Source organism: Garra rufa, chromosome 23 (assembly GCF_049309525.1).
Source record: "Garra rufa chromosome 23, GarRuf1.0, whole genome shotgun sequence".
NCBI lineage: Eukaryota > Metazoa > Chordata > Actinopteri > Cypriniformes > Cyprinidae > Garra > Garra rufa.
This window is the reverse complement of record NC_133383.1, coordinates 27,093,369-27,119,153: the sequence shown is the minus strand read 5'-3', so window position 1 is coordinate 27,119,153 and position 25,785 is coordinate 27,093,369. Positions and strand designations below refer to the sequence as shown.

Sequence of the window (25,785 nt, the reverse complement as noted above, 5' to 3'; positions counted from 1 at the left end):
CTCCCTTATCAGCCAATCACTGTGTGCAGTTAGTGAGCATGCTGACATCATCCATAGCAACGAAGACTTCTCTCTATTCCTTAGTAAAAGTTTGCCTCAGCAGCTTTATTAATAAGTTTTAAGAGAAAACTCTTAGCTAAAAACTTTTACTGCTATTTAGGAGATACAGGCCCTGGTTATTTTGTTTCAGTGTATAGTTTTTTTGTGTGCAAAGCATATTGTTAAGGGATAGTTCACCCAAAAATGAAAATTTGATGTTTATTTGCTTACCCCCAGGGCATCTTAGATGTAGGTGACTTTTTTTATTTAGTAGAACACAAACGAAGATTTTTAACTCAAACCGTTGCAGTCTGTCAGTCATATAATGGCAGTCAATGGGAGTCAAAAAAACAAAAAACCCATACACAAGCAAAACCACCCTGTGGCTTGTGATGATACATTGAGGTCTTAACAATCTAAACAATTGGTCTGTGCAAGAAACTGAACAGTATTTATATAATTTTTTTACCTCTGATCCACCGCAATGCCCAACTGTCCTGAGCACGTTCACAACAGTCGGCGCGTGATGAAGAGCAAGCAACCATAACTTCAGTCATTCAGATCAGGCTCAAAAGTTGCGAGTCGGTGAAAAGTCAACACTCCCGGGTGAGTTTGGACAAGCAAACGTAATCTTTTAGTTTTTAATCGATAATCCAGACCCATAAATTTTTAAATTTAAAACAAATGGCTCTTATGGCAAGAAAATGTGGATATACTGAACATTCAATTTTAAGTTGCAGTTGATGACGCTAATGTTCCCCTCCATTCTCCCTACCACCACCAGGTTGGTCCCTGGCCTTCTGATGAGGGTAGGCTCTGACCAGCTAAATCTGCATCCCAAGGATTTAGACAAAGGATGGGGTCTACACTATAGAACCCTTTCCATACAACTAGATTTCATTTGAATCATTGTAGCTTGCACTTTATAGACGCCATACTATTTAAAGATTCTAAATCATAAAAATCTTCACAACTTTCAAAACTGCTTTTTTGGAAATATCATCAGTTTCATCAGCTCAACAATCAGTATGTTGTTAAACAACAATACAATCCATTGAATGCACTGTACTTCAGTCCCCCACAGCCTCATTTTTATTCATGTCAAAAAATTAAATATGGTGCTACCCTTTTTTTCAGTAGTCACAGAAAAGTAACGCCGGAGGCCTTTTAATTACAGCTAAAATGCCCACACACAGCCTCATTATGATTATTAGCCTCCCCATTTCACCTGTAATATCAATAACAGTAATATTCATTTGAACATGAGTTAGGGCTTGCTACAGGGTCTAATTTATAAGCACACAATCTTTCATTTCCTTTTTGACAGTAAGGTGTAGTGGTCCCTAGGGGATCCATTGTTCAATCTGCATTCACCTCAGCATTAATTATGTATGTGTCTCCATTTGACCCAGCATGCACTGGGACCTCAAACTGGGAAGTGTTAAACATAACTGCCTATGCAGGGTTGAGCATTCATAGGTATTTGAGATCTTGATGAAGGTGTATAGAAATATTTCTTGGTTCAGAAACAATCTAATGAACTTTTGGTGGTTGTAATTATTACTTGTACAAACAAGAACAAAATGTGACAAATTAGGGGTGTTTGGATCATTAATTATTCAAGCCTCATTTGGTAAAGCCTCAACCTAATTCTGCTCATGATGACTACTGGCGATAGATTGACGTATTTTTTTGTATTATTAATATTATGACTGAAATATTTTGCATGCAGATTAAATGATATTATTTGGACATAGATTAGTTAAAAAAAATTGTCATGCTGCAGGACTATGGTGTCTCTCTGCTGTCTCAGGCGACGACATCTTATGCAATTCGCAACCTTGCCGCTAGATGTACACACTGCACCTTTAATCAGGTTAGGCACCATATTGATTTTAATGTGACTTACAGTCTTTACAGTGGCACATACTGTATCCATTTTTCCCGTAAGAATGGGCGTCGCCATTTATATATTTCATGTGCCAGACTTCTGGTCTTCATCCTTCCAGCTATTTTTAGCTGTACAAAACAGCTTGTTTTGCTGCATGATATTGCAAACTAGCAGTGTTAATTTCGTTAACAAATAATTTTCATCAACAACCCTGTTGAAAAAACCAGCATATGCTGGTTAGGTATGTTTTGGTGCTGGGATGCTGGTTTATGCTGGTCCTTGACCAGCAACATGACCAGCTAAGGACCAGCATAAACCAGCAAAAGACCAGCATTAACCAGCAAAAGACCAGCATAAACCAGCAAAGGACCAGCATCCCAGCACCAAAACATACTTAACCAGCATATGCTGTTTTTTTCAACAGGGAACACTGACAAAAACAACAGAATAACAAAATAATAGTTTTACTAATACTATGACGAAAATATATTGGCATTTTTGTCAACGAATAAAAACAAGACGAAAATGTTAGGGAGGGACGATTTGGGAAGAGATTCATTCAGAACGAGTTAGAGGTTAGATGCTTACATTTGAACTGTATCCTAGTCTATTGATCTATACGGCGGGACATAAGATAGCATACATTTTGCACTCATAAAATGTCACTTGAACAGAGAAATACACACAAAATTATGTTGAATGGTCTTAATAAGTATTCACGTAAACACTCTTGATTATGGCTTAGGTGAACGTAAACAGGGAGAATATCGGAAGTGTATCAGTACATTGTATCCGTGCATTCGGATTTAAAGGGACAGCAGCCTAATTTAGTTATCTTTGGCATTAGCTATGTTTCCATCAAAAGATGTTAATTTAACTTGTGTGCACAATTGAAATATTGCATAAGACATTTGTGAAATAAAGCACCGTTTCCATCCAACAAGCCAAAGAGAACAAAATCTTCACTTCCTGATAAATTGGCACTAAACAGTAGGAGAAGCAATCTAATAATTTTGATATTACTCGCACCTCAGAGCTAGCAGAGGAAACACAATAAATGCGGTCACTGCTTTCGGGGGTGGATACCTGCAGTTTGGGAATGCATTGTAAGACAATTATACAGAAATACTTTGACGACAGACTTTGCTTAGGCATTTTAGAATAAACAAAACAACATTTCTAATGCTGTGCAATGAAATCGGTCCGCTGGTTAGTCAAGTTATCCCATCCCATTGTGCAAAGTCACATGACTTTGTTAATGCGCATGGAGGAATTTATTCTGTAAATGTGTTTCCATTGTAGCTTATGCACATTTTTTCTTATCAGATAAAAAGTTTATCCTACTCAAGTTTTTTTTTTTTATGTGCATTTTTAGAATTTATGCGCATCTTGGTGGTTCTATCCAGCGTTTTTTTATGTGATATTCCAAAATGTGCATAAAAATAGGTGGATGGAAACAAAGCTATTCATGTTAATGAAGCAACAAAACAGACTTAAGATTAATCTAAGTTTATTTATATAAATAAATATAGCTGCTTGAAAGAATGAAGAATGTGGTAAACAAGTTGTAAGTTGTTATAAAGACTGCATAATTAGCCTATATTACCATTGGTATTTTATTAAAAAGAAGACTCTGCTCTTGTGGTTTCATTTAATTTGAATATAAAGGCATGCTGCGTGATAGTAAAATCTGTGGCTATCATCATAAAACCTTAATATCAAACCTATATAATGTGTTTAGTAAATGCAGAGAAATGAACCCATTCGATTTTAGCTGACTAAATGTGCTGTATATTTAGTTAACTAAAACCAGACCAAACTAACACAATTCAGATGACTAAAATATGACTAAAACTAAATGGCATTTTAGTCAAAAGACTATGGTTAAGACTAAATCATATTGGCAATTTGTTGTATTATAAGCACAGTGGCTTGTAGTGCAACCACTTTGTTATTCTCGCTATTTCCCTTACAGCGGCTACCGGAAATCTTGCACATTCACAGAAAGCGGCTTACTTCCGTGTTAAAAAAAAGGTCCTGAATCGCTACTTTTTTGCCAACTCACAACTCACAACTTTCAAAACTGTTAACTTGTTAACTTGCTGGGAACTAATTTCAGGCGCTGCGTGATATTACTCCGCCTACTGCATCCATATTACGGCAGCAAACTTCCTTGACTATTGCGCCGGAATGGAAGTGTAGTTCCTAATCTTATCGGCCTAGAAAGTCGCAACTTTACATTTTCCGCTGTTATTAGTACACAATATAACTACAGAAGAGACAAGTTTTAAATAGGACAAATATCGAAACTCGTTGGTCATTTTTGAACGTGATGCTATTGGTCTAATAGGATTCAGTGATCTATGCTAAGCTATGCTAAAAGTGATATCGCCAAAACAGGAGAACGGCTGAATGAATTTCAAAATGGTAAAACTCAACTTATTAACTCGGGGGCAGTTGGAGAATGAGCCTATTTCCAAAAAACGGTGGAGTATTCCTTTAAGACAAGTTACTTTATATAATGTGGCAAACAAACGACGCGTTATACATGTGTGGTTAAATTAATTGTATGCTGTATAATTATTAAATTAGGCTTAATATTTTTTCAAGACTATAGTAGTATAAGTATGCGCACACCCTGTTTGCTATCTAGATATTTGAAATTGGTTAGTAAATATATAGTAATGCAATCACAAAATCAACAAGGTGATGTACGTCTTATTAAAGCAGTTTTGCATCCATATTCCGTGTATTGGCTCATCTCATCTCCCAGTGCCAACGTCATTTGAACAGACCAATGAAACGTCTCCTTTCGCAGGCTGAAAACAAGTTCCATGAAGAGGCTAGAAGAACACGGACCCTCGCGAACCTAGTGGGCTAGTCAGCTGAAGCAGCAGGCACAACTTTTACCAGGGTTGCGTTTATTTACCCGAGCTGTGCGGTCCCCAGAGCAAAGTTAGACTCCAGAATTCAGCACCGGAGCTGTCCAGCCACCGCGCCTTCAGTTTGTGCCTCACAAACAACGCTGTTTGCTCGGCTGCGGAATATTTATTTGACGGGGTTAGACACTGTACACTGACCGCCGCGATTACACACGCGTAGCCTTCACTGACGAAAGCAAACCTAGAAATGACTGCTGGCAGTGCGTGAGAGGAGCAGAAGAAATCGAGTCCCAAGTACCGGAGCAGCATCCCATTTCCTTCAGGTTAGTCTTAGTTCTTTTCTAAACTGACAGCTGTGATTTTATAGTTTACATTTAGTAAATTTTGCAGGAGGTGCATTGTATGCAACGACAAACTGATGGACATAAAGCGCACGCAACTTAGTGTACATGCGTAAATTTTACGACACGGATCATTCATGCATCAGTTTTGTGTGTGGGTGTAGAAAAATACCCCGTCTATACCATCCGATCTAGGTCAGTTGCAGTTTGACGGGTGTGGATGAGAGGCATGCATTACGTTGTATCATTTTCCACCGTGAAATATAACGAGGCTGGTTTGACTGTCAGCTGCCAGACTTTACGCAATAACTTTTGTCACACTGACACTGAACGTTACACGTGACGTATTTGCAATGTTGGCTGTGCGGTGAAGTGTTTCACGCGAGAACTTGTGCGTGGTGAAGTGTACGCGCTCGTTTGAGCAGCACTGCAGAGGTAAGTTTGCTGGATCAATTGCAGTCTCTTTGTGAGACCCTTGTGCATCACTTCTGACGTCACAGTCCAGGAGCGAGCAGGGTGTTATGTAGTCTTTGAGGAGATGAAGTGAGCTGCCTGCATTCAGAAAAAAACTCACATTTGGGGATAATCATGTGGCTGTAGAATTGCACAGAACATTTCACATTAGAGTCTATAGAATTTAAACTTGCTTGCTTACTTAAGATAATATTTTAATAATAATAAATAATATTTGTATGTACTACTAATAATATGACATCATCTTCATTATCAACAACAGCATAATCTGATTTTATATATTTTATATTACTAAATGTAACAATATTTAATAAATATTGCAATGTTATTTTAGATTTAGGGAGCAATATTACAGTATTAATACCAATACATGCATAAATAAATAAAAATAGTAGTAGTAGTAGTAGTAGTAGTAGTAGTAGTAATAATAATTATAATAATAAATTACATTATACTGTTTACATACATTACTGCATTGTCATGGTATTACTACTTAATAATAAATATAATATTAATACTAATACTTAATCATCAACAACAACAGCAATAATCATCGTCAATATGATTTGTAATTAATAATCTGATTTTACATATTTTATATCACTAAATGTAACATTATTAAATTAATAAATATGACAATAATATTTTAGATTTAAGGAGCAATATTATGGTATTACTATCTGCAAAATAATAATAATAATATTCATAATAATAATAATAAATGGAATTTTACTAGTATTACTTCTGTTATACTATCAATAACAACAACAATCATCATTATTAATAATAATTAATAATCTGATTTCAAATATTTTACATTACTAAATGTAACATTATTTAATAAATATTGCAATATTATTTTAGATTTAAAGAGCAATATGACAGTATAACTACCTGCAAAATAATAATAATAAGTAAATAAATACATAACAATTACATTAAACTATTAACATATACATTATACTACACTGTTATGGTATTACTACTTGCACAATACTAAATATAATACTAATACTAAAACTTATACTTCATCAACAACAACAGCAAATAACCATCATCATTAATAGTAATAATTATCAGTCTGATTTTACATATTTTATATTACTAAATGTAACATCATTTAATAAATATTGCAATATTATTTTAGATTTAAGGAGCAATATTACAATATTACTATCTACAAAATAATAATAATAAATTACCTTTTACTAGTACTGCTTCTAATGTACTATCAACAACAACAACAATCATTGTCATTATTATTAATAATTATTAATCTGATGTAAAATATTTTATATTATCAAATGTAACATTATTTAATAAATATTGGAATATTTTTTGAGGAGCAATATTATGATATTACTACCTGCTAATAATAATAATAATAATAATAATAATAATAATAATAATAACAACAAATTACATCTTACTAATATTACTTCTACTATACTATCAATAACAACAACAATCATCATTATTATTAATAATTAAAAATTTAATGTAACTATTTTATATTACTAAATGCAACATTTTTTAATAAATAATGCAATGTTATTTTAGCTTAAAGGAGTAATATTACAGTACTACTATCTGCAAAATAATAATAATAATAATAATAATACTAAATTACATTTGACTAGTATTACTTCTACTATACTATTAATAACAACAACAATCATCATTATTATTAATAATTAAAAATTTAATGTAACTATTTTATATTACTAAATGCAACATTTTTCAATAAATATTGCAATGTTATTTTAGCTTAAAGGAGCAATATTACAGTACTATTATCTGCAAAATAATAATAATAATTATATTGTTAATAAATTACATTTTACTAGTATTACTTCTACTTTACTATCAATAACAACAACAACAACAATCATCATCATTATTATTAATAATTAATTAATAATCATATTTTAAATATTTTATATTACTAAATGTGCATTATTTAATAAATATTGCAATGTTATTTTAGCTTAAAGGAGCAATACTACAGTATCTGCAAAATAATAATACAATTTATTAATAAATTACATTTTACTAGTATTACTTCTACTATACTCTCAATAACAACAACAATCATCATCATTATTATTAATAATAATGAATTATTAATCATATTTTAAATATTTTATATTACTTTATTACATTATTTAAGAAATATTAAATTTTTTATTTCAGATTTAAAAAAACAGTAATAATAAAAATAATGATAATAAATTACATTATACTAATATTACTTCTACTATACTAACAATAACAATAACTATTATTATTACTATTATCATTATTGATAATATTTTTTTGTGGTAACCTGCATGCCATTATTCCCTTAACAAGCTATTTCTACCTGATTTAATCAATAAAAATTGTGTTTGTATTTGTTGTAAGAATTAATATATTCAGGTTGATTCAATGATGTTAAATAATATTTTTAATAATATAGTTACTTAAATATAATCTAAAATAATAGATATATTGAATATAAAGTTTATTTAACCAGATTTAACCAAAGCTTGATGATAATGATGATGATAATTATACTTATTTATTTTTCTTCATATAAGAAACTATATTTTTGATAATGCTAAGAATAATGCAAATGCTAATAATAATAATAATAATAATAATAATAATAGAGAACGCAAAGAAAATAAAGCTGATCTAACCCAAATATATAGCTTAATAAGAGAATAGTGATTTTTTTCCAAATCTGACTCTTGACAGCTCTGACTCTTTTTCTGTTATTTAACATTTGATACATTTCATCATATTCCATTCTTGGCCTTTTCTAGTTTTGTACGTTTGCTATTCGCTATGGTTCAGTATTAGTATTGCTTCAGTTGATCAGTTTGACATGAACCCCCGCTATGAGCCCTGTCCTACTTCTTCAAGTCCCTGCTCCACCTTTTGGTGCTCGGTTCTCTCCTGTCTGCCCTTCTACCCACAATGCACCATGAGTGTGAGCTCTGGAACCCAGCAGACACTCTAGGTTCCCTCGTCTCTCTCACAGCGCTCATTGTCACCTCCTCTCAGAAGAGCGCCTGGCACAGACTCAGTGCCTGACAGGAGCTGAATGCCAACGTGGGGGCTCCTCTCTCCGGAGGCATTTACATTCAAATTCCTCCACATTGCGACACCTCCGTGCCCATAGACCAGCGTGCTAGAGGAATCTCAACACCCCGTACTTATGGTTTGGCCAGCATACTTTGCTTTTAGGCCACTGAGTGTCCAATATGGCATATATGCGTTCATGAATGTTCCCGAAGCGCACAAGCCCACATTGCACAGATTATGTGTTTTATCACTTTGTTGCTCATTAGCGTTTACAGAGAGCGTTGGCGATTTTATTTTTGAAGTTTGGCTGCTTTTTTTCATTTGGGTGGGTGTTTGTGATTCCAATCACTGGCAGAAGGTGGCCTTAGTGAACTCGTTAGTGTGATTAGTTCCAGGCTTTTGGGGATGGGATATTCACGTCAATGGGAAGCATTTCCCATGAAAAAAAAAAGAATGCTTTGTCGCCGTCCTATTCACAAAGCGGTTCCCCACAGGAGCTGCGCATGAAAGGCAGGGTTTATTGGGATTCCAGTCAGCGACAGCTTGACAGTGCGAAGCCGATTTGTGAAACATGGTATTACAATAATATTAGAGGGAAAAACAAAGGCTGGTGAACATGTAGGTGCAATGCATCTGAAACATTAACATTCAGAAGTTTTGCTGTGGGAAACAAGTGTAGCTGCTGAAGTGTTTCAGTTATTGAAACTGTAGCTCATCATACTAGTTACTCATAATTTAAAGGGATGGTTTGCCCAGAGAAGAACATTCCGTGTTCATTTTTACAGATCCACATCCATAAGACCTTGATTTATCTTCAGAACACAAATTAAGATATTTTTGGATGAAATCCGAGAGCTTTCTGACCCTGCATAGACAGCAATGCAACTGACACGTTCGCGGCACAGAAAGATAGTAAGGACATCATTAAAATAGTCTGTGTGACATCAGTGATTCAACCTTAATTTTATAAAGCTACGAGAATACTTTTTGCACGCAAAGAAAACAAAAATAACAACTTTATTCAACAATTTCTTCATTTCCGTGTAAGTGTTTGATGTGCATTGTGCATGCACAAGTTGCATCAGTTGACTTTGTCTGCAGGTTGTTGTAAGGACAGGGAGAAAAATAATTATGCAGAAAAGTGTAATTTAATTGAACACTTAGAACAGCCGATGGTTACCTTTATATGAAGTAAATGTACTAAAGCGTATTCTGCTGAACATCTGTGCAGACAGCTGCCTCACACAGAATGATAATTAGACGCCACGGTGTCCCCGGTGTCCTCACATAAATTGCCTATAAATTCTAATTCACAGCCTCACTTTATGAGACACAATTTCACACAGTACACGTATATGTCAACATGATACTAATCTATCTATCTATCTATCTATCTATCTATCTATCTATCTATCTATCTATCTATCTATCTATCTATCTATCTATCTATCTATCTATCTATCTATCTATCTGTCTATCTGTCTATCTGTCTGTCTGTCTGTCTAATCTATCATTTATCTGTCTGTCTAGCTATTAATCTACCTATCTGTCTGTCTGTCTATCTATCTATCTATCTATCTATCTATCTATCTATCTATCTATCTATCTATCTATCTATCTATCTGTCTGTCTGTCTGTCTGTCTGTCTGTCTGTCTGTCTGTCTGTCTGTCTGTCTGTCTGTCTGTCTGTCTGTCTGTCTATCTATCTATCTATCTATCTATCTATCTATCTATCTGTCTATTTGTCTATTTGTCTGTCTGTCTGTCTGTCTGTCTGTCTGTCTGTCTGTCTGTCTGTCTGTCTATCTATCTATCTATCTATCTATCTATCTATCTATCTATCTATCTATCTATCTATCTATCTATCTAGCTATCTGTCTATCTGTCTAATCTATCATTTATCTGTCTGTCTAGCTATTAATCTACCTATCTGTCTGTCTGTCTGTCTGTCTGTCTGTCTGTCTGTCTGTCTGTCTGTCTATCTATCTATCTATCTATCTGTCTGTCTAATCTATCATTTATCTGTCTGTCTAGCTATTAATCTACCTATCTGTCTGTCTGTCTGTCTGTCTGTCTGTCTGTCTGTCTGTCTGTCTGTCTATCTATCTATCTATCTATCTATCTATCTATCTGTCTGTCTGTCTGTCTGTCTGTCTGTCTGTCTGTCTGTCTGTCTAATCTATCATTTATCTGTCTGTCTAGCTATTAATCTACCTATCTGTCTGTCTGTCTGTCTGTCTGTCTGTCTGTCTGTCTGTCTGTCTATCTATCTGTCTGTCTGTCTGTCTGTCTGTCTGTCTGTCTGTCTGTCTGTCTGTCTGTCTGTCTGTCTGTCTGTCTGTCTGTCTGTCTGTCTGTCTGTCTGTCTGTCTGTCTGTCTGTCTATCTATCTATCTATCTATCTATCTATCTATCTATCTATCTATTTGTCTGTCTGTCTGTCCGTCCGTCCGTCCGTCCGTCCGTCCGTCCGTCCGTTAATATATAGGACAACTATTAAGTGACAGAAACTATTAAAAGACACACATTTCTACTTAAATTCAGGATCTTCATGTGATCAGCAGCACTGAGGCATTGCCAAATGTCACATAGAGACAGAGACAGTACAGCCGTGTAGATATGGCTGAGTTTTTCTTACATGTCTCCCCACTGCCACAACTTAATTTCTTTTTCAGGAGATTCATCTAAATTTTTCAGGAAAGTATAGCTGGCCTGTTAGTGAGCTGTGTTGGTATGACAGCTGTTGCCCAAAATACACTGCATCCTTTGAGCTTATGGGAAAGATATTCCTCTCTTTTATTTCTTTGAGATTGCTGACTTGGTGCACCCTTTAGTGCAAATCTCCAAATCTAAATGCTCTCAGGGACCTCGGTTTTCCCCTGAGCAATAAAAATATTCAGCCTTGTGTATGAATTCAGGTAGATGAATATTGTATTTGCTTGTGCAAGGATTTTAATAAAAAAAATATTTATTTGCTTTCTTTGAGATGTCACATACCTGTTCCAGTTTTTAAGGCTGTTTAATCAACCTACATTAACTATAGCAATGCATGATTTTCATATGTACAACATCTTAAAGTTCAGCAGATAAATTTAGAAGAACATTTAGGTCAATGTAATAAAATCCATTTGGTGAATCACACACCTTGAGAAGTCCATCTGCTACTGAAAAGGCACTTTCTTAGGTGTCAATCACTACAGACCTCCATCTCCATATTCAAATGAGAGATCGAGTAATATGGGCTTTTCAGTGGCTGATTCTCTAATTATTACGTTTAGTCCTTCCCAATTCTGACTAAGTGGTTACAGCTCGTGTCAAACTCAATACAAAATAGAACATTAGCAAATCTTTCATTTAAAATTCACAAGTGTGGCTCAGAATACAAATGGTGTTCTTTCCATTTTCCACAGGCAACATCCTTGCAGAGGTTTAAGATGAGAGAATAGTCAGAATCTGATTGTTTATAGGCCATTTTGATGACAGACAAAACCATTTTATTTTTGTAATCTGGTGTGTTTGTGTCAGTCATAATACATCCATTTAATGTCCATAATTGTTTCTTTTACCTACAGGCATAGCAACTTTATTTTTATAGCATACACAATAATAAATGAAAGTGCTTCACTATAAAGAGAAAGCCAAAAAATCTGTAAAAATCCATTGTAAAATCATTTATGAACATAAAAATGAGTAGGAAATGAAAATGGCACACAAAAAAACTGGTAAAAGTCTAGTTCTCAGTCTGTTCAGTTATTTTCATTGAGTAATTTCCCTGTTCGGCAGTAATTGCCTCCCCTGCGTCTGAAAGCATCGGCCGTCACTGGAATGAACACGTTATAATCTGTGCTTAGAGCTGGGATGTGGTGGGATTTCTAGCCAGAAGTCATTTTCATAAGGTTTCCACAAAGGGATTGACTCAGACATTATTACAGGGGCACTGTAGCCCGAGAGATTCTCATCTTTTATTCTCCTCGAGGCGACCTGCGATGACCTCTCTCGTCCTCTGCCTCCTGTCTGTATAGTCACAGTTTTACGTCTGTGTCAGAGTTTTAGTTCTAGCATCAGTCCGTTTGTGCACGGTCTGATGATTATTGCAGACTGAAATCACCAGCTCTGTGAACTGATTGTCTGGCTTCTATGCAATTTCCGCCCATGGGGTGTGCAGGTCTGCCGGGAAACAAAATTGCGTTTACACTTTCCCAGGCTGATGCAATGAGCACTTTCAAAGAGGAATGCATAACCTGTGGTCAGTTTTGTTGCATAAGCTGCCAAAGTGCAGGCTTCATGAAACTATTTGTTCTTATCAAACATCAATATTTTGGGAACATTATTTGAACACACAGACCTTTCTAACACACCCACATATGATGTCTGATTCTAGTCAATGGGCTAATTCAGTTTATTTAAACAAAACAGTTCCAAATATATCATGACAAATCTCTAAAGATTTTAGCATGGTAATGGAAATGAAATTGTTAATGTGTTTGGTCTTGGTGGAATAGATTTTAGTCTGTCTGCGCCATCTAGAGTTTCAGGAAAAACTTGGCGTTATTAAATAAACGTAACTAAAAATAAATAAATTTATAAATAATAGTGCTGGGCAAGGATTAATCGCAATTAATCATGATTAATCACATCCAAAATAAAAGTTTTTGTTTATATAATTTATGTGTGTACTGTGTATATTTATTATGTACATATACAGTCAAGCCCGAAATGATTATTCCCCCTGACAAATTCTGACTTGAAGTTATTTTTATTCAACCAGCAATTTTTTTGACCGGAAATGACACAGGCTTCTCCCAAAAGATAATATGATGATGTACAAGAGGCATCATTGTGGAAAAAAATAATTCTCAGCTTTTATTTACATTTGAACAAAAAGTGGCATGTCCAAAATTATTCATACCCTTTGCAAACTGTCACAGTCTATGGGAAAATCCAAAGTTCTGTACCATTCCAATCAACTCAACAGGTGAAAAACAGAAGCTCTCTGCTGTTGGTTTGTGGACCGTCATGGCTAAGACAAAGGAGCTCACTGAGGACCTGCGGCTGCGGATTGTGGCTGCTCACAAGTCAGGAAAGGGCTATTAGACCATATCTAAATGTTTTCAAGTTCTAGTGGCTACAGTGCAAAGTATTATTAAAAAATACGAGACGTTCCGCACTGTGAAAAATCTCAGAGGACGTGGTCGGAAGCCAAAAGTGACACCTGTTCTGGCCAGGAGGATAGAGAGAGAGGTAAAAAAGAATCTAAGGATCACCACCAAGGCCATCCTGATGAATCTGGGCTCTGCTGGTGGCAACATCTCAAGGCAGACAGTCCAACAGACACTGCACACCACTGGGTTCCACGGACGCAGACCAAGGAGGACACCACTTCTCCAGATAAGGCACACAAAAGCCCACTTGGCCTTTGCAAATGCTCATCTGGACAAAGAAGAAGACTTCTGGTCTTCTGTTTTATGGTCCGATGAAACAAAAATTGAATTGTTTGGCCACAATGAGGTAGCCTTCATTTGGTGTAAAAAAAGGAGAAGCCAGCCTAAGAACACCATCCCCACTGTCAAACATGGTGGTGGGAACCTAATATTTTGGGGGTGTTTTTCAGCCGGTGGACCAGGGAACCTAATCACAGTAAACGGCACCATGAAAAAGGAGCAATACATCAAAATTCTCAACAACAACATCAGGCAGTCTGCAGAGAAACTTGGCCTTGGACACCAGTGGACATTTCAGCACAACAATGACCCAAAACACACTGCAAAAATGGTGAAGAAATGGTTAGCAGACAAAAACATTAACATTTTGCAGTGGCTCAGCCAGAGTCCTGACTTAAATCCAATTGAGAATCTGTGGAGGGAGCTAAAGATCAGGGTGATGGCAAGGAGACCCTCCAACCTGAAAGAGTTGGAGCTCATCGCTAAAGATGAATGGGCAAAAATACCAGTGGAGACATGCAAAAAGCTGGTCAGCAATTATAGGAAGCGTTTGATTACCTGTAATAGCCAAGAAAGGCTTTTCTATTGATTACTGAGAAGGGTATGAATACTTTTGGACATGACACTTTTTATAAGATAAGAAAATACTATATTTCTATGTTATATTTAACACAACAATTTTACAAAAGAAAATATAGTATATAAGTTAAGTGCCAACTAAAACTGCTGTTTTAATCTCTGACTCTAAATGGGAATCCTGACTGTTTTGAGGATTGCCTGAATATAATTTAGCTACTTAAAAATTATTTGTTTGACAAGCTACAGTTTTACTGTTACTAGTAAAACATACAGTTTTAAGTATTTTAATAATTTATATTGATTGGATTATGGATATTTACATTGGTATAGAAGCTTGTTTCGGCCACGGAATAAGAAAAAAAAAAATCTTTCAATTTCTGACTTCTCAAAATTGTGCATTTGTATCTCAAAATTGCAAGTTAAGATTTCCTGATTCAGATTTCAGATTTTTTTTTCAGAATTGTTAGTTTATATCTCACAGATCTGAGTTTATATCTCGCAATTCTGATCAATTCATAAAGAAGATAAGATAGATAAGAAGATATAAACTCAAAATAAATTGCAAGAAACAAAAATTCAACAGCTTTTAATATTGTATTCTGTGAAAACATCAGAATTGCGAAATATACATTTAGAATTATGAGGAAACAAAGTCAGAATTGTAAGATATTTTTTATTCCATGGTGGAAAATGCTTCCACTTGTTTGGGGATTTCAGTCAAAAAAGGAAACCTAGAGCCTTTAGACCTGGAGCAAGTTATTCAATTATGATGAATGATTCTAAAATGAAATTCTGAAGTTCTGAAAGATTCAGGAAGACACATTTTTCTGATGAAAAGTGCACAATAAGATCAGTACCATGCATTACAGAAAAAAGGTATTATGTTATTTGAATAAATAAATTAACTATAACTAAACAAACAAAATATCTAAAAATAAATTAATACATTTTTAAAAAATAACAAATTCATTTGGTGCTGATCCATCACATTTTCTTTCTTGTACCAGCAAAAGAACTTTTTAAAAATGATTTTAATGTGTTCCTTGAGGTTTACTTTAGTTTAGTTTTTTTGCACAAAGAAAACAAAAAACAAAAAAACAACAACAACAAATAAATATGTGGAAAAATGACTATTTTTAACTCTCATTCTGAACCTCTCTCAGAAACAAGCTGTTTTAAAGGGGTCATCGGATGCAAAATTCACTTTTACATGATGTTTGAACATAAATGTGTGTTGGAAGTGTGTGTTCTGAGATTCCTGGCAGAATGACATAGTTCTGCACAGGCCGCTCCCATGATTGATGATTGTGTTGGCCCCGGTGCAAGGATGTAGACAAGAGCGTCTCCGACTAAGCGATTGAGGTGTTTTGTTGTAGGATGTAAAAATGAACATAGTAGCCATCATTTACTCCCGACATCTAAGATGCAGAGGATTAATGTTAATTTCGTTTTTGAAAGGAATGTGCCCCTAATTCTAAATGCGTCTATGTTCATGCAAATCAAATGTGATCCAGCTTCACCTACAGAAGAAGTGAGTATAAGGGGTTTTTATGAATCTTTGTAAATTGCCTTTTCTAATAAAGTTTACAGTCTGCTCGTCACCCTACGGAAGAGAGGGCTGGGGTGAGCAGAGCTCATTAGCATTTAAAGGGGCATGCAACGAAACACATTGCTGTAAATAGAGCTGATTTTGTCAAGGTAAAAAAAAACAATACCATTGAGAAATTTTAACCAAAGTATGTTATAGACTTTTCATTAAGACCCTAAAGAATCATAACAACTTGTGGAAAATGGGCACCCGCTGACCCCTTTTGATTAGTAATATGCATTGCTAAGAACTTAATTTGGACAACTTTAAATGTGTTTTTCTCAGTATTTTGATTTTTTGCACCCTTAGATTTCAGATTTTCAAATAGATGTATCTCGGCCAAATATTGTCCTATCCTAACAAACCATACATCAATAGAAAGCTTATTTATTGAGCTTTCATTTGATGTATATATCTCAGTTTTGTAAAATTTAACCTTATGACTGGTTTTGTGGTCCAGGGTCACAAATGGTTCTTTGTGAACTCTTCACAACACTGTGCCTCAATTACAAAACAACATGCTCCAATCAATCCGCAGACACGATCCGGGATGCCATTAAAAATAAACTATCCACTTGTTCCTTACGCTGGGATTCTTCTGATATCTGTACAAAAAAGCGAATGAGCTGTTTAAACCAGAAGCGTCAAAGCAAACCTTCTTTTGTCCTATTGACCATTTCTTTTGTCCTGGACTGTGTCAGCAAGTGAATGTGTGTACTGTATCCAGCGTAGACAAGATAGCAGCAGGGGTTGTCATTTATTTCTTAGGGTCTTAATGAAAAGTCTATAATATACTTTAGTTAAAAATTCTCAATAGTACTGTAAAAAAACACCCTTATACCTTGTCAAAATCAGCTCTTCAAAAAATCAACTCATTTTATTGCATGTCCATTAAATGCAAATGAGCTTGCCCCGTCCCTCTCTGCATGAGATGATGAGCCATAATATGTACTTTAGCCACATTTAGCCGCGTTTAGCGACGAAACTTGCCAACAAGCACATTATTCAGAAAGGCCATTTGCAAAGATGCATAAAAAACCCTTATACTCACTTCTGCTGTGGGTAAAGCTGCATCACTAATGATTCACACGAACATAAACACATATGTAGATCGGGATCGGTGCTTTCCTTTCAAAAACAAAAGTAACATTAATCCTCTGTGTCTTTAGCGGCTCAGATGTCGGGAGTAAATGACGACTGCTATGCTCATTATTACATCCAACAACAGAACACCTCAATCGCTCAATATGAGACATTCTTGTCTTCCCCTGCACCTGAGTCACACAATGGCGATCAGAGTCGGACTGTTTCAGCTCAGTGAGGGCGAGTCTAAGGTAAGGTGCTCATGTCAATCAACTATCGTGGGAGGGGCCTCTGTCAGTGTATCATCACACCGACAAGAAGCTAAGAATGACCTGATTTAAAAAAGGGGATATTACTTTTAAAGATATAAAAATACCACTGGGTTGATTTGTATCACTGTAGGGTGTTTGTGTACACAAACTGTCAACACACATTAATGTTCAAACAAAATGTAAAAGTGAGTTTTGCATCTGATGACCCCTTTAATAGTACAAAGACCTCTTATATGCCAAAAGGTCAAGGCAAATTTGATTTTTATGCCATGACCTCTCTTCCAGCTATATAACTTGTGTTCATTTTATTGCTGGCATCAGATGTAAATAAATATGTTTCAATACTGATTAATTCCGTCGCCCTAATTGGGAATCCTGATTGTTTACTGAACGGTTGCCAGGCTGTAATTTAGCTACTTAAAAATTATCGTTTGTTTGACAAGCTACCGTTTTAAAGTAGCTTTTTCTATTTTTTTATTGACTTAGGAGAGAAATAATGTTGTTCTCTGACAGTAATATATGCAGTTTGTTGCCAGCTTTGAGATTGTGCCTAAAAGATACACATTAATTAATTCGGTGAAAAGACATTAAACCACACCTCCCTCAGCCAGCTGATGTGGCATCTATCAGAGCATGCTGAGCTGTAACAGGGTAAAATACATCATACAGCCGGGGGTAATTACTGCAAAAATCTCTCTGTCACTCCCAGGCCTTTGACGAGATGAGGCTCAGCACCGCCCTCATAATTAAAGTTCATTCTTAGACGCTGCCTTTAGGGACAACAGCGATATTACAGCGTGGCTTGTATAGTTTGGTACAGAGAGAGAAGAACGTGATGGGTCAGAGCTCGGGCTGATAGTTAAGAATAAATGAGGGAAGCAAATTTAGAAGGCGAGAAAATGCAACTGAAGCAGTTTCACACCATTACCCTGATTAAAAGCTGAACGGATGGAGAAAGCATTCAAGATTATCTGATGTCTGCTTCGGACAAGCTAAATCACACTTCATGTCCGACACAAGAATGGAACTGATGAAGCAAAATGCTTGAAATTCATTTTTTTAGTGCATGCTCAGTTCTGAACTGAAGTGTTTTGAACAGGGTTGGAAAAAGCTCTGAATTGGAATTGCCTTTTTGCTAGTAATCAATGTGAATTTGAATGGAAATGGAAAGTTGAATTGAAATGACAGAAAAAGTATGTATATCTATATATAAAGAAGTAAAATGATGATATAAGTAATACCTTAGTTCAGCAAGGATGCATTTAACTGATAAAAAAGTAACAGTAAATACTATTATATCATTAGAAAAAATGCATTTCAAACAAATGCTGTTGTTTTAAACTTTATATTAATCAAATAATTTTGAAAAAAAAAAAAAAGTATCATGGTTTCCACAAAAATATAAAGAAGCACAGCTGTTTTCAATATAGATAAAAATAAGGAATATTTCTTGAGCAGCAAATCAGAATATTAGAATGATTTCTGAAGGATCATGTGACATTGAAGACTGAAGAAATGATGCTGAAAATGCAGCATTGCATCACAGGAACGGGATTTTAAAATATATTCAAATACAAAAGAGCTATTTTAAATTGTAATATTATTATTCACAATATATTGTCTTCACTGTATTTTTGATCAAAAGAATGCAGCCTTGGTGATCAAAAAAGAAAAAAAAAGAGAAAAAAAAATCTATGGTAGTCTAATTATTGTATCTAATTATTGTAATATTATAAATATTGCGTTTGATTTATATGTTTATATAGTTTATATATAGAAATAGACATTGATAAATTGGTTTATACAAATAGACATTGATAAATAATATCATATGAGCAAAAATCAATACTGAAAATTGATTTTTTTTAAATAAAAACGATCATTATAGCTATTAGTAGAATTAATTAATAGTTTGTAGAATTAATAAATGCAGAGATACTTATCTAAAATGAATGTGTCATGGTAATTGACACAACATTTTTATTCGTTTACCTTTTAAAATTTGGCATTAACCATTTTTTGTTTAGCTTCATGTTTATTTCAAGGAATATAAAATAAAATAATATTTTTTTTAATGAAATACTTTATAAATTAATTTAATTTTATTGTATCCTCTTAACCATACACTTAAGAAGCTGTTTTGATAATTATATACAATATATTTATAATGGTAATTGACAGCTTTTAATTAATCATTTATTATTGTAATTTTATTTGTATATTTATTTGTTTATTTTTTTATCAAGTACATTTAAAAAAAATGAATTTGGCATTAACCATTTTTATTTAGTTGTGTATTTATTTGAGGGAATATACATTAAAAAGTATCATCAAGTATTCAAAGTAAATATGAATAACCAGTTTTGTATTTATTTGAAGGAATATATATATATTAATTTTTTTATAAAGATAAAAAATAAGATATTTTATAAATTAATTTTATTTTATTATATACTGAGACAAGCTGTTTGGATAATTATATAAAATATATTTAGAATGGTAATTGACAGCATAATGCTATTTTTTTTTTATCAAATAGACAATTTGTAAAATGTATTTTGCATTAACAATTTTTGTATATTTTTATTTCTTTGGAGGAATATATATTAAAAATAACTTTTTTCCCAAATGTTATGAAATATTTGATACATTTATTTTATTTTATTATATCCCCTTAATCATACATTGAACAAGCTGTTTGGATAATTATATAAAAAAATATATAATGGTAATTGACTGCATTATTTATTTGTATTATTTGCATTAGTTTATTTTGTATCAAATAGACATTTAAAAAAATGTATTTTGCATTAACCAGTTTTGTCTTAATTTGAAGGAATATATATTAAAAAGTATTTATTTTATATATATATTCCTTCAAATTTATTTTATTTTATTAAATCCCCTTAACCACACATTAGACAAGCTGTTTGGATAATTATACAAAATATATTAATTTAATTTGTATTATTTTAATTTTAAAAATTTACTTTGCATTTTTGTTTAGTAATATATATATAATATATATTAATACACATAATTTTTATTAAATATTTTTTGTAAATTATTATATGAATTAATTTGAACTTTAAATTCAATTCTGCTTTCTTAAAACCTAATTATAATTCCTTAGGAATTAATTAAAAAATTCCAAAACACCTTAGGAATTAAACTGGCCATTCTGAACGGCAAACCACCCTGATCGTGAATCACCAAATCTTGCGATCGAACAGCTCTGCATTGGTTTTGCTCCCCGTTCACACTGCAATCACAAGTCGCCACATGTTGCCATTAGTTAGGATTGATGGTCTGCGATGGCAGCAGACCAGTACGAGACACATCAAGCCTTCCAGTGATCAATCATACGAGCGATCTGTGTGAAGAAAAGCTAGCGAGGTGGTTTGCAACACATTTGCTGTGGTTCACAAAATCTGTTTGATCCAGCATGTGGGCGTATTTTGCCAGAGCAATGATTTAGAGACACATCTCTTGTTTTCAACCTTAATATTTGTTATGCAACGGGGTGCTAACACCAACGCAGCAAGCCTGAGAACTGTCTCGCTTTGCTAGATTAATATAAAGTAGGATTTGAAGCTTAACCTGTTCTGATATGATATAATAATGTCTCATGTTGATGTGTTAATGTTTTGCAGCCATGGGTGTGCTGATGTCTAGGAAGCAGCAGGTGGAGAAGGTGCAGAAGTGCAGCGTGGTTGTGTCTGCATTTAAAGACGGTCTGAAGGACCGGCCGACCCCAGCGGCCCAGACCGAAGAGGTCATAGCTGAGAACGGGGATGAATCTGCTGATGGATCCCAGCAGGCTAATAAAGAGCACACTGAACAGAAAGACAAGGACAGCAAAGCAGGGTCATTACCAAATCAGCAGGCCTCAGCTCCACCCAGAGAGGATTATAAGGCCAATCAGGAGGCTTGGGGGCGGCTCCGTGATGGAAAAGGGGTGGAGCCTGAGGATCTGAAGAAGGCACATCAGCTCATTCCTCCTGCGTTTGTACGGCCAAAGAGAGAGGTCAATGACGACCAACCCGTAGACGTGCCGCTTGGGCAAAGAGAGCAGGTAATATGGCTGAAGGGATTTGTCATTTTAAATAATATAAATGTGATACAGTTCAGGTTTTAAATATTTATTTGTGGTGCTCCAGCATTCCTGCTCATTTGTCTTTGTAAGTGTGTTTACATTAGAAGTATTACAGAAGAAGTATCTTTTATTTATGCACATCCTTTTGTGTATATAGGTAAAAATAGTTACATATAATTTAGGAATATATCATATATATGCTTCATATATCATTATTCTTTGATTGTTAAATGTTTTGTGAATTCATTTCATTTTATTCGATCCAGTAGGGCACGCGGTTTGTTAGAATGAATGAATGGATGTATAATTAACTAAAAAATAGTTATAGCAGGATACATTTTTTAATTTTAAATTTTTAATAAATAGAATTTTGCATTAACAATGTTTTTATTTAGTTGTATATTCATTGGTATCATTATTATTTAAAATTTTCAATTATCATTATATATATATATATATATATATATATATATATATATATATTAGTGGTGGGCCGTTATCGGCGTTAACGTGCTGCGTTAACGTGAGACTCATGTCGCGCGATAAAAAAAATATCGCCGTTAATCTATTCTCAAAGTTGGGTTGGGAGCTGGGTCTAAACTACGCAAGATATGATGACTTTCACCTTGATATTTTAGCGCGGATGACGTATATCTAGTTGAATTGCACTGTAGGGGGCGAGAACAAGTCTTCAACTTCTGTGAAATTACCACATCAAATGAGACGTGCAAACATGGATGCAGTTATGAAGCCGCTTCAGGGCAGGTGCGTGCGTTGCTAGACCCTTTTTACTGGGGCACGTGCCCCAGTGAAAATCTGCTGTGGCCCAGTAAAATCTCAAGTTTGAGTTATAATTTACTTTGATAATCCCGAAATAAAGACATTAAACTATATGCAACAACTGAATTGACGCTTCTAAAAGCAACGCAGTTTATTGGAAGACTATGCACGCAGATAGGCTATCCATACCCGCGCGCCTGTGTATTTTACGGGAACGCGCACGTCGTACAGCCTTTTGCGCAGAAGTACTTGGTTACACAAGTTTGTATAGGTAATTATGTTGTAAATGCAATTGTCAAGCAGTTTGTAATGCATTTTGGAAACAGGAGATGAGCGCCTGGTCTAATGCGCCACCTGGCTTGAGAAACCCGTTCTCAAAGACTTACTTTTAGTCATTATTTGGGTAGCACACATATTCTGAATGCCTTCAGCAGAATTTAAATTAGCCATTTTAATCTAGATTAATCTAGATTAAAAAAATTAATCTATGCCCACCCCTAATATATATATATATATATATATATATATATATATATATATATATATATATATATATATATATATATATATATAATGTCCAAACTATGCTATATATTAATCCATATTTATCAATAGTTATTATTTTTATATTTTTTATACGTTTTTTATTTAGTTGTATATTCATTGGGGAGATTATATATTAAGAAGTATCATTATTATTTTAAATTTTATTATTTTATATCTTAACCAAACATTAGACAAGCAGTTTTTGATAATTTTATAAATAATTTTTATAATGGTAATTAAAAGCATAATTTGTCATAATAACTTTATTTATTTATTTTTAATTTGTTAATTTTTTAAATTAAATATGCCTATTTAATTTAACTAAATAAAAATTTTATTAAAAAAAGTTATCATTATAAATATATTTTATATAATATCCAAACTATGCTATATTTTAATACATATTTGTCAATATATTATTTATATTTTTTTTTATTAAATAGACTTTTTGAATTTATTTAGCATTAACCATTTTTTATTTAGTTATTAGTATATTCATTGTTAAGAGTATATATTTAAAAGTATATTTTTTTTATATTTTATTTTATTATAAGCCCTTAACCAAACATTAGACGAGCAGTTTTTGATAATTTTATAAATAATTTTTATAATGGTAATTAAAAGCATAATTTTATGTATTTATCTTTCATTTGTTTATTTTTTATTAAATAGACATTTTTTTTTACAATTATTCTATTTAGTTTTATATTTATTTGAGGAAATATATATTTAAAACTATCAATATTATTTTTTATTAATTATTTAAAAAAATAATTATATTTTTTTTATATCCCTTTAACCATATATTAAACATGCAGTTTAGATATAATATACAATATATTTATAATGATAACTGACAGTATAATCTATTATTATAATTTTATTTTTTATGACATAAAAAAATTGCATTAAACAGTTTAGTTTTTTATTTTATTTGGTGGAGTATGCTATATATTTATATATATTTATAAATAGTAATTATTTTTATATACTATATTTTTGTATGACTTATTTATATTATAAAATTTAATTTATTTTACAATTTAAACTTGTGTTAGCCATTTTTATTTAGCTTAGTTTTATTTTCAGTAATTATTATTTTATATGCTACAGTTTTTTTTGCTTATTTATATTATTTTATATTATATTAGAATTAAATTTATAAATTATATTCTTTTTTTAGTAATTGTGAAAAAGAATAAAAATAAAATTATAATAAAAAATTATGCTGTTCATAATTTTTTATAATAATTTTATTTTTATTCTTTTTCATTTGTTTATTTTTTATTAATTAGACTTTTTTGTGTTAATCGTTTTTATTTCGTTTTAAATATGTATGAGGGAACATATATTAAGTACATATTAAGTATCATGATTTTTTTTATAAATATTTTATACATTTAGACAGTGGTTTAAATAATTATATAAAATGATAATTTACAGTATCATTCATTATTGTAGTTCTATTATTATTTTTTAAATGAAATTTTATTAAACCATTTAGTTTAGTTTTTTTTATGTATTTGGAGGAGTATGCTATATATTTATGCATATTTAGAAATAATAATTATTTTTTATATAATATATTTTTATATTACTTATTTAGATTATTTTATTTTATATTATACTTTTATATAAGCCTCAAAAATGAGACATTACAGCAACAATTGTAGACTCCACACTTCTAGCACAACCTCCTAACCTTCATGTCTGGTTATTTACTCTATGAAAGTCCCATACAGCATGAGATCGAATAACACTACTAAAATATAAACAAATCTGACTTTTCTTTCCAGCTAAAGGTAGAGGGGTGCTATTGGAGGTTATCCTTTGATTCACAGCTGAAACCTGCTCTGCGACACATGTATGTGAGAAAATGTCAAGATTGTGAGTTAGGGAAGCTGATCCCAGCTCAGTCTAAATGGCAGCTCAGGTTTGTTGAAAGTGCGTGGGCAGCGGGTATAGGCTATGCTGGAAAAACCTGGCTGGGTGAGCTGCGCTGACGTCTGGGATCAGTCCGAAATTAATTGGGGTCACTGAAGCTTGCGGCGATGGGACCAGGCCTCACAGCGAGTCGGAGAAGAGCCACTCCACACAACTTCACTCAACAGAGAGCTTTTGTTTACCTGCAGTCTCCCTCTCAGCACATGGAAAACACATAAGAGCGGGCAAAATGAGATGCAATTTGCCTCTTCTTTGTGAGTTATGTCTAGATGCATTCGCTGGTGTTGAAATATGGTTCAGGAATATGAATAAACAAATAGGCAGTACTGACATGAATGAAAAATTGAACAGCTGGCGAATATAATTGGGAGAATGAAAAATTTAGCGTTTACTTTGGCAAAGTGAAATAAACTTTATCCTAGATTTCCTTACGAGAAATAAAAATGAGAGTTTTTGGAAGGATTTGATGAGAAATGTTAGAGGTTATAGTAAAATTTGGATGTTTGATTACAGATTTTAGTATTTTGGCAAATCTGAGCACATTTTAAGACAATGTTGACGTCTCTGCTGAGATACTTGTAAAATTACAGTGGTCTTTTTGTCAGAAGAGAAATCTGAGAGGCGGGAACTAACGATAACACTTTATTTTAGGGACCAGTTCTCACTATTAACTAGTTTAACTAGTTAACTAGCTTATTATATGCATATTAATAGCATGTTGGCTGTTTATTAGTACTTACTGTCTAAAGCAGACCTAAAC

The 25,785-nt window shown here is 33.3% G+C and overlaps 1 protein-coding gene across 2 annotated transcripts in view; it reads left to right on the top strand.

Annotated features, from left to right (window-relative positions):
- Positions 1 to 4,783: 4,783 nt before the first annotated feature.
- The window catches only part of phf24 (PHD finger protein 24), a 64,452-nt gene continuing 43,450 nt past the window's right edge, over positions 4,784 to 25,785 (top strand). For both annotated transcript variants that reach the window (XM_073829773.1, XM_073829772.1), the window contains exons 1-2: positions 4,784 to 5,135; positions 21,313 to 21,734. In XM_073829773.1, the coding sequence (XP_073685874.1) occupies positions 21,315 to 21,734 (420 nt within the window). In that variant the 5' untranslated portion in view covers positions 4,784 to 5,135; positions 21,313 to 21,314. The remainder of the gene's footprint in view (positions 5,136 to 21,312; positions 21,735 to 25,785) is intronic.